The 16,312-nt window shown below is 45.5% G+C and overlaps 1 protein-coding gene across 5 annotated transcripts in view; it reads left to right on the forward strand.

The window, feature by feature from the left end:
* si:dkey-172j4.3 (diacylglycerol kinase delta) overlaps positions 1–16,312 on the forward strand; it is a 114,380-nt gene that overhangs the window by 87,621 nt on the left and 10,447 nt on the right. For 4 of the 5 annotated variants that reach the window (XM_064940113.1, XM_064940115.1, XM_064940114.1 and 1 more), the window contains 10 exons: positions 12–99; positions 348–455; positions 657–753; positions 1,032–1,139; positions 1,312–1,425; positions 1,824–1,958; positions 2,221–2,384; positions 12,676–12,790; positions 13,117–13,206; positions 15,214–15,333. In XM_064940113.1, coding sequence (XP_064796185.1) covers positions 12–99; positions 348–455; positions 657–753; positions 1,032–1,139; positions 1,312–1,425; positions 1,824–1,958; positions 2,221–2,384; positions 12,676–12,790; positions 13,117–13,206; positions 15,214–15,333 — 1,139 coding nt within the window. The remainder of the gene's footprint in view (positions 1–11; positions 100–347; positions 456–656; positions 754–1,031; positions 1,140–1,311; positions 1,426–1,823; positions 1,959–2,220; positions 2,385–12,675; positions 12,791–13,116; positions 13,207–15,213; positions 15,334–16,312) is intronic. The other variant, XM_064940116.1, reaches the window with a different exon arrangement.

Consider the following 16,312-nt stretch of genomic DNA (forward strand, 5'->3'; position numbering starts at 1 on the left):
GCCTCTCTCAGGTCACGTCAGTTTAAGCCCCTCTTCCTCCTCCTCCACCATTGTCCTGGAGAAACCAGAGAGTCTCAGCCCTCCGTCTTTCAACGAAGAGTAAGTGGTGTGTGTTTAAAAAAAGATATATATCTAGAAATTACATAAAATACCTCAATGCAAGTTTGATTGAATTTAGCACTGTTCACAATCAATACGTCTTTGTTGATTACAATATTACAGTGAGTGGTTTTACAGTAGTTACAGAAAAACAAGAGGAAATATAGGCTACTTATTAGTGCACAATACAACTCAAGAATTGATATTGGAGAGTATTCATGTTCCTTATGCTGTGTGTACCTCTACAGTCAGTGCTCAGAGAAGTGTGTAATGAACAACTACTTTGGGATCGGTCTGGATGCTAAGATCTCCCTGGAGTTCAACAACAAGAGAGATGAACATCCCAAGAAATGCAGGTACACAGTAAATATCCTCTTATTCAAATACAAACTTTATTGATACATACACTGTGTATTGCAATATCGTGTACAATTTGCACCATGGCAATGAAAGGTAAATGGAAGTTGAAATTAGAATGTTTCTTCAATGGTTAAATGTTTTAGCATATCAGGGTACTTGATGAAAGTAATCAATTACATCCTTCTTTCTCTCTGCAGTAGTCGTACTAAGAACAAGTTGTGGTATGGAGTGATGGGCACCAAGGAACTGGTACATAAGACATACAAGAATCTGGAACAACGAGTACTGTTGGAAGTAAGGTCACACACAGTTGTCTGCCAAATAATACAAAGACAAACAAATACACACTTCGAAGGAATAAGGGAATATGTTTTAGTCTCGTGTGACTTCTACTAAATGGCACTCCAACGTCTTTTTCTGATGTTGTGGTGTCGTTATCTGTAATATTATCAGTACATATTAGAGAGGGATTGACAATAAGATGATGTTTGTGTTCTAAAGTATCCTACTCTCTCTCTCTCTCTCTCTCTCTCTCTCTCTCTCTCTCTCTCTCTCTCTCTCTCTCTCTCCAGTGTGATGGTGTACCTATGTGTCTGCCTAGTCTTCAGGGTCTAGCTGTTCTCAACATCCCGAGCTATGCGGGGGGAATCAACTTCTGGGGGGGAACCAAAGAGGACAACGTGAGTTAACACACTCTTTTCTTATTCACTGAAAAATGTTTACACTTTGCAGCTAGCTTTTAGCTAATATACTGTTTTTCAGGATTCATTTCAACAAATGGCACACTCTTATATGCATTTAGTGTGTTTTTTATTTTTGCAAGTAATCGTTTTTTGGGTTCTGTGTGTTCAGAATTTTGGCGCTCCGTCGTTTGATGATAAGAAGTTAGAGGTGGTGGCTGTGTTTGGCAGTATGCAGATGGCTGTATCCAGAGTCATCAACATCCAACACCACCGCATAGCACAGGTAACATCACACACACCACCGCATAGCACAGGTAACATCACACACCCCACCGCATAGCACAGGTAACATCACACACACCACCGCATAGCACAGGTAACATCACACACACCACCGCATAGCACAGGTAACATCACACACCCCACCGCATAGCACAGGTAACATCACACACCCCACCGCATAGCACAGGTAACATCACACACACCACCGCATAGCACATGTAACATCACACACCCCACCACATAGCACAGGTAACATCACACACCCCACCGCAATGCACAGGTAACATCACACACCCCACCGCATAACACAGGTAACATCACACACACCACCGCATAACACATAACACTCTCTCCCCATCTCCCCTCCTCCTTTCCCCTCACTCTCCTCCCTCTCTCCAGTGTCGTCAGGTGAAGATAACTATCCTCGGGGAGGAGGGTGTACCAGTACAGGTGGATGGAGAAGCATGGATCCAACCTCCAGGGATAGTCAAGATCACACACAAGAACAGAGCTCAGATGCTCACCAGAGACAGGGTACGTTTGTGTTTTGGAGGGTGTGAGTGTGTATGGATAGGCAAACATTTGTTCCAGGCCATCTCTGACACACCTAATTCAATTGATCAAATAATTGTTTGGTTTGTCGAATTAAGTCTGTGAGTGCTGGGCTGGAATAAAAGCCTGCACAGCAGGATTGAGGAACACTGCATTAGGGCAACAGATGTATCTAATAAACCTCTACGCATCCATCATGTCCATTCTGTTCATTCTATTCCTACATTCTATTGTTATGTTCCAGAACTTTGAGAGGACTCTAACATCATGGGAGGATAAGAGGAAGATTGACACCTACCGTTCCTCCAGGCCCCGCCTCAACTCTCAGCAGTCTATGGAATACCTCACAGAGGAGGAATGTGCTCAAGTACAGCAACTAGGGATGGTGGCAGACACACTCATCACTAGGTATTCAATGAAATATTTTATGAAAAATTCATTGAGAAAATATGAAATATACATTTGAATTTACTGTACTTTTACCTAAACAGGCATGTAAATTAAGAACAAATTCTGGTAGCACTTTATAATAACTCCATGTAAAAAATAAAAAAATAAAAACGTGTATAATGGATTAGTAAATAGTTTATTCATCATTTAGCTGAAATTATACAAAAGTTCTGGAGCATCATTTTAAAGGTAGACTCAGCGATATGACATAGGCGGAGTAAACAGCAGATTGGGTACATTTCCGCAATAACTAAGATCGTTGAAGTGCGAGGCTAAACTTCCCCACTGTTTTGGTCCTGTACCTACCACGCTCTAACAGAGTGAATCTAACCCATGCACATACGCAGATATTGTGTGTGAGGAGCAAAGTCTTGTATCTCACACACGGCAATATCTGCAGTGCTGCTTGTAGCAACGTCATTTTGCTGAGTCTATCTAAGGTCTCAAAATAGCCGAGAACATATCAATGGTAAAAGAATAAGCACGCAAGGATGTTAAAGGGAAGGAACATTTTATTCACAAAAACTGTTGTGGACTTGAGGAAGCGTTTCAATGTGAATGTTTTGCTAATGCTGTCAACCTTGCGAACGTAAACTAATCATAAAACAGGGACATATAGCCCACACACGACAACTGGCCGGACAGGCCAGTTCTGCTCTAGAGGATTTTTATTCCTTCATTACTACTGATATGTCATTGAGGTAGAAATGTCACATGTATTTATTTGCAAGTTAGACATTTTACAGATGTAGACAAACAATGAAATGTTTACTTCCTAACAATGCAGAGAGAAAAATTGAAAAATAATAACAAGGAATAATTACACATAAGAAACAGTAACTCAAAATAATAACACAAGGAATAAATGCACAATAAGAAACAATAACTCAAATCCAAAAAATTGGTCACATACACGTGGTTAGCAGATGTTATTGCGAGTGTAGCGAAATGCTTGTGCTTTTAGTTCCGACTGAGCAGCAGTATCTAACATGTAATCTAACAATTCCACAACAACTACCTAATACACACAAATATAAGTAAAGGAATGGAATAAGAATACATACATATAAATATATGAATGAGCAATGACCGAGCGATATAGACAAGATCCAATAGATGGTATAAAATACAGTATATACATATGAGATTAGTAATGCAAGATATGTACAAATTATTAAAGTGCCATTATTAAAGTGTCTAGTGATTAATTTATAAAAGTGGCAAATGATTTCAAGCCTGTGTGTAGGCAGCAGCCTCTCTATGTTAGTGATAGCTGTTTAACAATTTGATGGCCTTGAGATAGAAGCTCTCGGTCTCAGCTTTGATGCACATTAAACTGACCTTGCCTTCTGGATGGTAGCGGGGTGAACAGGTAGTGGCTCGGGTGGTTTTGTCCTTGATTATCTTTTTGTCCTTTCTGTGACATCGGTTGCTGTTGGTGTCCTGGAGGGCAGGTAGTTTGCCCCCGGTGATGCATTGTGCAGACTGCACCACCCTCTGGAGAGCCTTGCGGTTGTGGGCGGTGCAGTTCCCATACCAGGCTGTGATGCAGCCAGACAGGATGCTCTCAATTGTGCATCTGTAAAAGTTTGTGAGGGTTTTAGGTGACAAGCCACATTTCTTCAGCCTCCTGAGGTTGAAGAGGCGCTGTTGCGCCTTCTTCACCACACTCTCTGTGTGGGTGGACCATTTCAGTTTGTCTGTGATGTGTACGCCGAGGAACTTAAAACTTTCCACCTTCTCCACTGCTGTCCCATCGATGTGGATAGGGGGGTGCTCTCTCTGCTGTTTCCTGAAGTCCACGATAATCTCTTTGGGGTTGAGTGAGAGGTTGTTTTTATGACACCACCCTCCGAGTACCCTCACCTCCTCCCTGTAGACTGGCTGGTCGTTGATGGTAATCAAGCCTACTACTGTTGTGTCGTCTGCAAACTTGATGATTGAGTTGGAGGCGTGCATGGCCACGCAGTCATAGGTGAACAGGGAGTACAGGAGGGGGCGTGGCATGCACCCTTGTGGGGTTTTGAGGATCAGTGAAGTGGAGATGTTGTTTCCTACCTTCACCACCTGGGAGGAAGTCCAGGACCCAATTGCACAGGGCGGGGTTGAGACCCAGGGCCTCTAGCTTAATAATGAGCTTGGAGGGTACTATGGTGTTGAATGCTAAGCTATCGTCAATGAACAGAATTCATACATAGGTATTCCTCTTGTCCAGATGGGATAGGGCAGTGTGCAGTGTTATGGCAATTGCATCGTCTGTGGGCCTATTGGGGCGGTAAGCAAACTGAAGTGGGTCTAAGGTGACAGGTAGGGTGGAGGTGATATGATCCTTGACTAGCCTCTCAATGCACTTCATGATGACAGAAGTGAGTGCTATGGGGCAATAGCCATTTAGTTCACTTACCTTTGCCTTCTTAGGTACAGGAACAATGGTGGCCATCTTGAAACATGTGGGGACAGCAGATTGGGAAAGGGAGAGATTTAATATGTCTGTAAACACACCAGCCAGCTGGTCTATATATGCTCTGAGAACGCGGCTAGGAATGCCGTCTGGGCCGGGAGCCTTGCAAGGGTTAAGACGTTTAAATGTCTTACTCACGTCGGCCACAGAGAAGGAGAGCCCACAGTCCTTGGTAGCGGGCTCCGTCAGTAGCACTGTATTATCCTCAAAGCAGGCAAAGAAGGTGTGTAGTTTGTCTGTGAGCAAGACATCGGTGTCCGTGATGTGGCTGCTTTTCTTTTTGTAGTCAGTGATTGTCTGTAGACCCTGCCGCGTACGCCTCGTGTCTGAGCCGTTGAATTGCGACTCCACTTTGTCTATATACTGACATTTCGCTTGTTTGATTTCCTGGCGGGTGGAATAACTACACTGTTTGTACCAGTACCGAATCAATGTGCAGGGTAATTAAGGTAGATATATACATATAGGTAGGGGTAAAGTGACTAGACAACAGGATAGATAATAAACAGTAGCATCAGCATATGTGCGATGTGGATGGGGGCCTGCTCGGCCCTCCGTTTCCTGTAGTCCACAATCAGCTCCTTTGCCTTGCTGACATTGAGGGAGAGGTTGTTTTCATGGCACCACGCTGCCAGGTCACTGACCTACTCCCTATAGGCTGTCTTATCGTTGTCGTTGACTATGCCTACTACAACCGTCGTGTCATCAGCAACCTTAATGATGGTGTTGGAGTCATGCGTGGCCATGCCATTGTGGGTGAACAGGGAGTACAGGAGGGGACTTAACACACACCAATTAGGGGCCCCCGTGTTGAGGGTCAGTGGCAGATGTGTTGTTGCCTACCCTCACCACCTGGGGGCGGCCCGTCAGGAAGCCCAGGATCCAGTCCCGGGGTCCTGAGCTTGGAGGGCACTATGGTGTTGAACGCTTAGCTGTAGTCAATGAACAGCATTCTCACATAGGTGTTGCTCTTGTCCAGGTGGGAGAGAGCAGTATGTAGTGCAATAGAGATTGCGTCATCTGTGGATCTTTTGGGGCGGTATGCGAATTAGAGTGGGTCCAGGGTGTCAGGGATGATGGTGTTGATGTGAGCCATGACCAGCCTTTCAAAGCATTTCATGGTTACAGATGTGAGTGCTATGGGGCGATAGTCATTTAGACAGGTTACCTTGTCGTTCAGGAACTATTGGTGATCTGCTTGTCTGGTAGGCTATCGTCACTGGCAGCTCACGGCTGAGTTTCCCTCTGTAATAGTTTGCAAGCCCTGCCACATCCAACATGCGTCAGAGCCAGCGTAGTAGGATTCGATCTTAGTCCTGTATTGATGCTTTACCTGTTTGATTTACCATCAGATGTCGTAGCAGGATTACGTACGGTCGCTGTGGGGACAACGATGTCGATGCACTTGTTAATGACGCCAGTGACTAATGTGGTAAACTGTTATGTTATCGGATAAATCCCGGAACATAATCCAGTCTGTGGTAGCGAAACAGTCCTGTATTGAGCTTGTCACTGGTACTTCCTGAGTTTTAGCTTGTAAGCAGGAATCATGATGATTTTTTATTTAATTTTTATTTCACCTTTATTTAACCAGGTAGGCCAGTTGAGAACAAGTTCTCATTTACAACTGCGACCTGGCAAAGATAAAGCAAAGCAGTACGAACATAAACAACAACACAGAGTTACACATGGAATAAACAAACGTACAGTCAATAACACAATATAAAAAGTCCATATACAGTGCCTTGCGAAAGTATTCGGCCCCCTTGAACTTTGCGACCTTTTGCCACATTTCCGGCTTCAAACATAAAGATATAAAACTGTATTTTTTTGTGAAGAATCAACAACAAGTGGGACACAATCATGAAGTGGAACGACATTTATTGGATATTTCAAACTTTTTTAACAAATCAAAAACTGAAAAATTGGCCGTGCAAAATTATTCAGCCCCTTTACTTTCAGTGCAGCAAACTCTCTCCAGAAGTTCAGTGAGGATCTCTGAATGATCCAATGTTGACCTAAATGACTAATGATGATAAATACAATCCACCTGTGTGTAATCAAGTCTCCGTATAAATGCACCTGCACTGATAGTCTCAAGGTCCGTTAAAAGCGCAAGACATCATGAAGAACAAGGAACACACCAGGCAGGTCCGAGATACTGTTGTGAAAAGTTTAAAGCGTGAGGATAAGAAATAAATTTCCCAAGCTTTAAACATCCCAAGGAGCACTGTTAAAGCGATGATATTGAAATGGAAGGAGTATCAGACCACTGCAAATCTAACAAGACCTGGCCGTCCTCTAAACTTTCAGCTCATACAAAATGGAGGACTGATCAGAGATGCAGCCAAGAGGCCCATGATCACAGGATGAACTGCAGAGATCTACAGCTGAGGTGGGAGACTCTGTCAATAGGACAACAATCAGTCATATATTGCACAAATCTGGCCTTTATGGAAGAGTGGCAAGAAGAAAGCCATTTCTTAAAGATATCCATAAAAAGTGTTGTTTAAAGTTTGCCACAAGCCACCTGGGAGACACACCAAACATGTGGAAGAAGGTGCTCTGGTCAGATGAAACCAAAATTGAACTTTTTGGCAACAATGCAAAACGTTATGTTTGTTGGCAACACAGTTCACCCTGGTCACAACATACCCACTGTCAAACATGGTGATGGCAGCATCATGGTTTGGGCATGCTTTTCTTCAGCAGGGACAGGGAAGATGGTTAAAATTGATGGGAAGATGGATGGAGCCAAATACAGGACCATTATGGAAGACAACCTGATGGAGTCTGCAAAAGACCTGAGACTGGGACGGAGATTTGTCTTCCAACAAGACAATGATCCAAAACATAAAGCAAAATCTACAATGGAATGGTTCAAAAATTAACATATCCAGGTGTTAGAATGGCCAAGTCAAAGTCCAGACCTGAATCCAATCGAGAATCTGTGGAAAGAACTGAAAACTGCTGTTCACAAATGCTCTCCATCCAACCTCATTGAGCTCGAGCTGTTTTGCAAGGAGGAATGGGAAATCATTTCAGTCTCTCGATGTGCAAAACTGATAGAGACATACCCCAAGCGACTTACAGCTGAAATCGCAGCAAAAGGTGGCGCTACAAAGTATTAACTTAAGGGGGCTGAATAATTTTACGCCAAATTTTTCAGTTTTTGATTTGTTAAAAATGTTTGAAATATCCAGTAAATGTCGTACTTCATGATTGTGTCCCACTTATTGTTGATTCTTCACAAAAAATACAGTTTTATATCTTTATGTTTGAAGCCTGAAATGTGGCAAAAGGTCGCAAAGTTCAAGGGGGCCGAATACTTTAGTAACACTGTATGTAACAACGTTCTTCGTTTGTTGCAAGAGAGTCGGACCTTTGAAATGACTGTTGGTTACTCATGTTGTTTAATGAAACAAATGACGAATACATGAAAATACTGAAAACAAAATACAAAACAACAAAACGGAACGTTTATCTGGTGAAACTACACAGAGACAGGAACAATCACCCACGAAATACAAAGTGAAACCCAGGCTAGCTAAATACGGTTCCCAATCAGAGACAACGAGAATCACCTGACTCTGATTGAGAACCGCCTCAGGCAGCCAAACCTATGCATTTTTCAGCCGCAATCCCAATAACTAAAAACCCCACTACAAAATACAACAACAGAAACCCATGTCACACCCTGGCCTGACCAACTAATTAACGAAAACACAAAATACTAAGACCAAGGCGTGACAATATACAGTGTGTGCAAATGGCGTGAGGAGGTAAGGAAATAAATAGGCCATAGTAGTGAAGTAATTATAATTTAGCAAATTAACACGAGTGATAGATGTGCAGATGATGATGTGCAAGTAGAAATACTGGTGTGCAAAAAAGTAAATAAAAACAAAATGGGGATGAGGTCGGTAGATTGGATGGGCTATTAACAGATGGGCTGTGTACAGCTGCAGTGATCTGTAAGCTTCTCAGATAGCTGATGCTTAAAGTTGAAATAATTCTCCAACTTCAGCGATTTTTTGCAATTCGTTCCAGTCATTGGCAGCAGAGAACTGAAAGGAAAGGCGGCCAAAGGAGGTGTTGGCTTAAGTTATGGTCAGATTTTCCAAAGAGAGGGCGAGCGAGAGCCTTGTATGCATTTCTGTGTGTGGAGTAAAGGTTATCTCGAGTTTTGTAGCCTAAAGTTGCACAGGTGTCGGGCTGGTAAAAATGAGGCAAAACAGATTTCAGTTTCCCTGCATTAAAATCACCGGCCATGGGAAACAATGTCTCGGGATGTGCATTTTCCTGTTTGATTATGGCCCTATACATCTCGCTGAGTGCAGTCTTATACTAGCATCTTTTTGTGGCAGTAAATAGACAGCAATGGAAAATATAGATTAAAACTCTCTTGGTAAATCGTATGGTGTGTAGGTTATCATGAGTTATTCTAACTCTGGCAAGCAAAAATTTGAAACTTCCTAAACATTATAGATCGCACACCAGCTGTTTTTAACAAAGCGAAACCCCCCTCCTCCCTTCATCTTACCCGAGGCTGCTGTCCAGTCTTGACGATGCATGCAAAAACCAGCAAGATGTATATTATCCATGTCGTTGATATGCCACGACTCCAAGAAGATAGATTGGATGGGCGAGAGACTCAGTCTCACTTCAGGTCCCGTCGATAGGAAATTCTCGAACAGAGCAAGTCCAGTTTGTTCACTCGTGTATATAGTAACAATCAAATTATGAACAACTTACTATAAGAGTTCACCTTTGTTATGACTGTAAAATATTTTCAACCACACAGTACTTAGTGACAGTACAATATTGGCACCATTTCATATAAGTGATAACAGAGAAGTTTATCATAAATGTCCACTGAGCAGCCGTCTGAGCGGTGTGCAGACTCGTTCCAACTTTAGCTTGATTTCGTCCATCTGTGACCAAGTGAAAGTGGTCTTGTTTAAATTCTATGAAATGATTTTGTATTTTTTCATATTGAGAGCTCTAAATCCGGCTGAGAATATCACAGTGAGATGAAACCCTACAACTGTTGGATTCGCTAGATTGTCCCCTTTCACATGCTCATATGCCGTCTCCAAGACTGGGGTCCGTTCGCTCAGAGGAAGAGCAAATCTATTCTTTGTCTGGATAGGCCAGAAAATTTGACATTGCCACTAGGGTCTGAAACCTGACACTTCAAGTCTGCTTCGCTGAGAGAGTGGTAGTGGAGAGCAGACAGATGGGGCTTTCTGGCACTGTAAGGCACAGGACCCAACAACATTCACAGAGCAATTTGTACACCAAAATGTCAGTCGGAACCAGTCCAGAACCACTCAGTCCCCCATTTACAGTGGCTTGCAAAAGTATTCAGCCCCTTGGCATTTTTCCTATTTTATTGCTTTACAACCTGGAATTAAAATAGATTTTTTTGGGGGGGGGGGTTGTATCATTTGATTTACACAACATGCATACCACTTTGAAGATGCTAAATATTTTTTTATGGTGGAACAAACAAGAAATAACACACAAAAAAACAGAACTTGATTCTGCATAACTATTCACCCCTTCAAAGTCAATGCTTAGTAGAGCCACCTTTGCAGCAATTACAGCTGCAAGTCTTTTGGGTTATGTCTCTATAAGCTTGGCACATCTAGCCACTGGGATTTTTACCCATTCTTCAAGACAAAACTGCTCCAGCTACTTAAGGTTGGGTAGGTTCCGCTGGTGTACAACAAGTCATACTACAGATTCTCAATTGGATTGAGGTCTGGGCTTTGACTAGGCCATTCCAAGACATTTAAATGTTTCCCCTTAAACCACTCAAGTGTTGCTTTAGCAGTATGCTTAGGGTCATTGTCCTGCTGGAAGGTGAACCACCGTCCCAGTCTCAAATCTCTGAAAGACTGAAACCGGTTTCCATCAAGAATTTCCCTGTATTTAGTGGCATCCATAATTCCTTCCAGTTTCCCAGACCCTGCCGATGAAAAACATCCCACACCATGATGCTGCCACCACCATGCTTCACTGTGGGGATAATGTTCTCAGGGTGATGAGAGGTGTTGGGTTTGTGCCAGACATGGCTTTCTTCTTGATGGCCAGAAAGCTCAAATTTTGTCTCATCTAACCAGAGTACCTTCTTCAATATGTTTGCTGAGTCTCCCAAATGCCTTTTGGCAAACACCAAATGTGTTCGCTTATTTTCTTCTTTAAGCAATAGCTTTTGTCTGGCCACTCTTCTGTAAAGCCCAGCTCTGTGGAGTGTATGGCTTAAAGTGGTCCTATGGACAGACACTCCAGTCTCCGCTGTAGAGCTTTGCAGCTCCTTCAGGGCTATCTTTGGTCTCTTTGCTGCCTCTCTGATTAATGCCCTCCTTGCCTGGTCTGTGTGTTTTTGAGGGTGGCCTTCTCTTGGCAGGTTTGTTGTGGTGCTATATTCTTTCAATTTTTGAATAATGGATTTAATGGTGCTCTGTGGGATGTTCAAAGTTTCTGATATTTTTAAAACCCAACCCTGATCTGTACTTCTCCACAACTTTGTCACTGATCTGTTTGGAGAGCTCATTAGTCTTCATGGGGCTGCTTGCTTGGTGGTGCCCCTTGTTTAGTGGTGTTGCAGACTCTGGGGCCTTTCAGAACATGTGTGTATATATACTGAGATTGTGACACATAGATTGCACACAGGTGGACTCATTATGTAACTTCTGAAGGTAATTGGTTGCACCATATCTTATTTAGGGGCTTCATAGCAAATTATCTAGTAATTCCAATATTGAAGACTCAAATGCTTCTCATAGATGCCCTCTGGTCGTCAAACTAGCACAAACTAGCATTAATGGTAAAAATGGCTGACAATTAAATAACGTGACATAGAATTCTGTAGCAGCCCTCAAAGTGTGCTGCAGTATTACGCAACTTTTAAAGGAGGAACCACTGTGCCAGGACTGGGAAAGGCACGGCTTAAACTGCTTTGCGCATGTGGTGAAATTAGTGTGTGGTGTTGTTTGGCTGAGAGTTTCCTTTTGCGAAGGTGGAGACAAAGCGGAACACTTATGGACTCAGAACTTAATCATGCATCGGACCAAATTACGCAATATTTTTGTTCTGGTTTAACTGAGATTACACTGCTCTATGGACTGATTGCAATCCACACTTTGATTTTGGTAGAAAAGTCACTGACAAAAATCGTTTCTTCACATTTTTGGACTAAAAAGATTATTTCACTCAGCATGAAGTTACACATCACACTATTACAATTGCTTTCAAATAAAATGTTTCATATATTTTCTTAAGCATCCCCTGTATTGTGTGCTTATTGTTTAAATCTTAAGGAGCATCAGGTACTGCTGGAATGTCCATTTTTTGTGATAAATTACAAGGGTCACTCACAACATTTACAAGTATTTATAATGTATAAATAGATCACACTTTAGATGAGGCCAAGCAAAAATACTAATGATTAGTAAATGGTTTTTAAGGACCTACATTAAATATCTGCTGAATTATCTTATGGATCATTATTAAATACTTTTAAAGTTGTGTATAAATGTGTGAATAACTAGGTTGCTGACATTTAAACATTTTTTTTTAATGATGAATAAACTATTTATAAATACATTATAAATGCTTTATTATGTGGAGTTATAATCAAGTGCTCCCCAAATTCTTACATACATGTTTCTAAAATGTAAAGATGTTGAGGAAAATAGAGCTCTTACAATTCAAGTCTTTCTTTGGTTATATTTGTTTTTATTTTGATATATAATACGATGTTATGTTTATTTCCTGTAGGATAAGAGAGGCAGCTAAGACCCACAAACTGGTAGAACAGGAGTTAGCCCATGCTGTCAATGCTAGTGCCATGGTCCTCACTGAAGCATTCCCCTCCAAACCATCCAGCCCTGAGGTAAGACAACTACACTACCCAGCCGTCACTCCACTAAACCACACTACCCAGCAGCCTCTCTGAATGCAATGAACTACACTACCCAGCAGCCACCTGTGGGGACAAAAACGACATTACCCAGCAGTGACCTGCGGGGACATAAAACTACACCACCCAGAAGCCACTCTGGGGAAGACACAACTACACTAACCAGCAGCCACTGTGGGGAAACACTTTGAGGGGGCAACAAATCTACACTGTCATGGGTTACGATTAACTCCTAACCTATCGTAATTGAAATGCTGAAGTACCCGATACAATAGTTTGTGTATGTTTTATTTCTTCAGTGTCTGAGTCGCAGTACAGCAGTGGAGATTGTGAACAGCAGTAAAGTCCTTCAGCTGGAGACCAGGATGCTGCTGGAGGGAAAACTACTGGTATACTATAAACTATACCACTGCACTATAGCCAACCCCAACTAGCCTGAAATCCAGAACCTGTTTTGCTAACATTCCTTTCATTCCTTGTCATTGACATATTGTTTTGCATGACAAGGCGTGGGAAGGAGTGGAATGATAGCAGAACAGTTCCCAGGACCCAGACTAAACCCAAACCTTACTGTGCTGGATCAGACATTTTATTTTCACATTGTCTGTCCCAGCAAACATGGTGAATTCGTGAACAGACAAACCCAGTGCAGATTAGGCTAATTAGCTCGGTTCTGTTTGGTTCGGCTCAGTAGTGTGAAAAAGGTTTCCTAATAGATCATGTATGTATATTTTACTGGTCTCTTCCCCTCCCTCTCTCCTCCCTGTCCCCCCCTCCCGCTCTCCTCCCTGTCCCCCCCCTCCCGCTCTCCTCCCTGTCCCCCCCCTTCCCGCTCTCCTCCCTGTCCCCCCTTCCCGCTCCCTCCCTGTCCCCCCCCTCCCCCCTCCCGCTCCCCTCCCTGTCCCCCTTCCCGCTCTCCTCCCTGTCCCCCCTTCCCGCTCTCCTCCCTGTCCCCCCTTCCCGCTCTCCTCCCTGTCCCCCCCCCGCTCCCCCTGCCCCCCCTCCCGCTCCCTCCCTGTCCCCCCCCCTCACCTCCCTCCCCGCTCTCCTCCCTGTCCCCCCCTCCCGCTCTCCTCCCTGTCCCCCCCTTCCCGCTCTCCTCCCTGTCCCCCCTTCCCGCTCCCCTGTCCCCCCTCCCTCCCTGTCCCCCCTTCCCGCTCTCCTCCCTGTCCCCCCTTCCCGCTCTCCTCCCTGTCCCCCCCTTCCCGCTCTCCTCCCTGTCCCCCCTTCCCGCTCTCCTCCCTGTCCCCCCTTCCCGCTCTCCTCCCTCCCCCCTGCTCCCTCCCTGTCCCCCCTTCCCCCCGCTCTCCTCCCTGTCCCCCCCCTTCCCGCTCTCCTCCCTGCTCCCCCCTGTCCCCCCTTCCCGCTCTCCTCCCTGTCCCCCCTCCCGCTCTCCCTCCCTGTCCCCCTCCTCCCTGTCCCCCCTCCCGCTCTCCTCCCTGTCCCCCCTTCCCGCTCTCCCCCTGTCCCCCTCCCGCTCCTCCCTGTCCCCCTTCCCGCTCTCTCCCTGTCCCCCCTTCCCGCTCTCCTCCCTGTCCCCCCCCCTTCCCGCTCTCCTCCCTGTCCCCCCCTCCCGCTCTCCTCCCTGTCCCCCTTCCCGCTCTCCTCCCTGTCCCCCCTTCCCGCTCTCCTCCCTGTCCCCCCTCCCGCTCTCCTCCCTGTCCCCCTCCCGCTCCCTCCCTGTCCCCCCTCCCGCTCTCCTCCCTGTCCCCCCTCCCGCTCCCTCCCTGTCCCCCCTCCCCTCCCTGTCCCCCCTCCCGCTCTCCTCCCTGTCCCCCCCCTCCCGCTCTCCTCCCTGTCCCCCCTCCCCGCTCTCCTCCCTGTCCCCCCTTCCGCTCCCCTCCCTGTCCCCCCCCTCCCGCTCTCCTCCCTGTCCCCCCTTCCCGCTCCCCCCCCCTCCCGCTCTCCTCCCTGTCCCCCCTCCCGCCTCTCCTCCCTGTCCCCCCCCCCCCCCCCCTCCCGCTCTCCTCCCTGTCCCCCCTCCCGCTCTCCTCCCCCCCTGTCCCCCCCCCTCTCCCGCTCCCTCCCTGTCCCCCCTCCCGCTCTCCTCCCTGTCCCCCCTCCCGCTCGCCTCCCTGTCCCCCCCCCCCCCCTCCCTGTCCCCACTTCCCGCTCTCCTCCCTGTCCCCCTCCCGCTCTCCTCCCTGTCCCCCCCTCCCGCGCTCCTCCCTGTCCCCCCCTCCCGCTCTCCTCCCGCTCTCCTCCCTGTCCCCCCCCCTCCCGCTCTCCTCCCTGTCCCCACTTCCCGCTCTCCTCCTCCCCGCTCTCCTCCCTGTCCCCCCTCCCGCTCTCCTCCCTGTCCCCTCCTCCCGCTCTCCTCCCTGTCCCCCTTCCCGCTCTCCTCCCTGTCCCCCCCTCCCGCTCTCCTCCCTGTCCCCCGCCCCGCTCTGTTTTAGCTGGACTCTCCCCAGGAAGAGGACCTTCTCTCTACTCTCAACTCTCTGAGTGCTGAACTCCACAAGCTAGATGATATACACTGGATCTGCCCTGCCATGCACTGCTCAGAGGAAGTGGATGTGAGTGTGTGTGTGTAAGATAGGGTTTCCTAAACGTGATCCTCAGGACCCCAAGGTGTGCACGTTTTGGTTTTTGCCGTATTCAAATAATCAACTAATCATCAAACTTTGATCAATTGAATCAGCTATGTAGTTTTGGGGCAAAAACCAAAATGAGTTTGGGAAACCCTCCCTAGTGTAAAGGTTGGGGGGGTGTTTGTGTGTCTTTGGTAAAGTTGTCTGCTCAATTTGTACCTGACCTGGGTTGAAATACATGTGTATTTGAGTATTTGTTATTTAAGATGTTTTTTTTTTCTGTGTATTCTTTCTATTTTTATTTATTTTTTAATGGTTATTTAAAAAAAAAATAATAGTCTGCCAATTTCAAATACTTCACTGAATACTATTTGAAACCCTTTTCAAAAAATGTAAAATATTAGGCTCTAAAAGGCACTTCCTACAGAATTGGACTTTTCACAGTGTTATGCTGGCATGTAAACGGTTCAAATGCTGCCATACTGGAGAATGCATTGCCAGCACATACAGTCTGCGGAAATCTTGGATCACTACAACCAAAGTCAACACCGTGGTCAACTATAACGCCATTAACATGGTTGTTGCCTTTTCTAATTTTGAAGATGACACATCCGCTGAAGAAGAGGATACCGATGATGAAGTGGAGGAAGGTCTGTAAGTTCCACTGACCTTGATGAAGTTCACTTTCCGCAGTATGAAAGATGCTTTTCTCACACACTGCAACTCACTGTGAAAGATGCCTATAAATCTACAGATAACCACAACAAAGCCATTTCCAAAGCCTCCAACATTGTCTCCCACTACAGCAAGCAATATTTGCACAGGGTCACCTTGAAGGGGAGAATCGTCTGCAACCAGCCACAAGGTAGAACTCTCAACGGAAATGATTCGCTCAGTTCTCAGTGCTTATGAAGAAAAGCTTGACACTGCCTGTCACCAAGTTATCTATGTACTAGAAGTATGT

Source organism: Oncorhynchus masou, chromosome 27 (genome assembly GCF_036934945.1).
Source record: "Oncorhynchus masou masou isolate Uvic2021 chromosome 27, UVic_Omas_1.1, whole genome shotgun sequence".
Taxonomy (NCBI): Eukaryota; Metazoa; Chordata; class Actinopteri; order Salmoniformes; family Salmonidae; genus Oncorhynchus; species Oncorhynchus masou.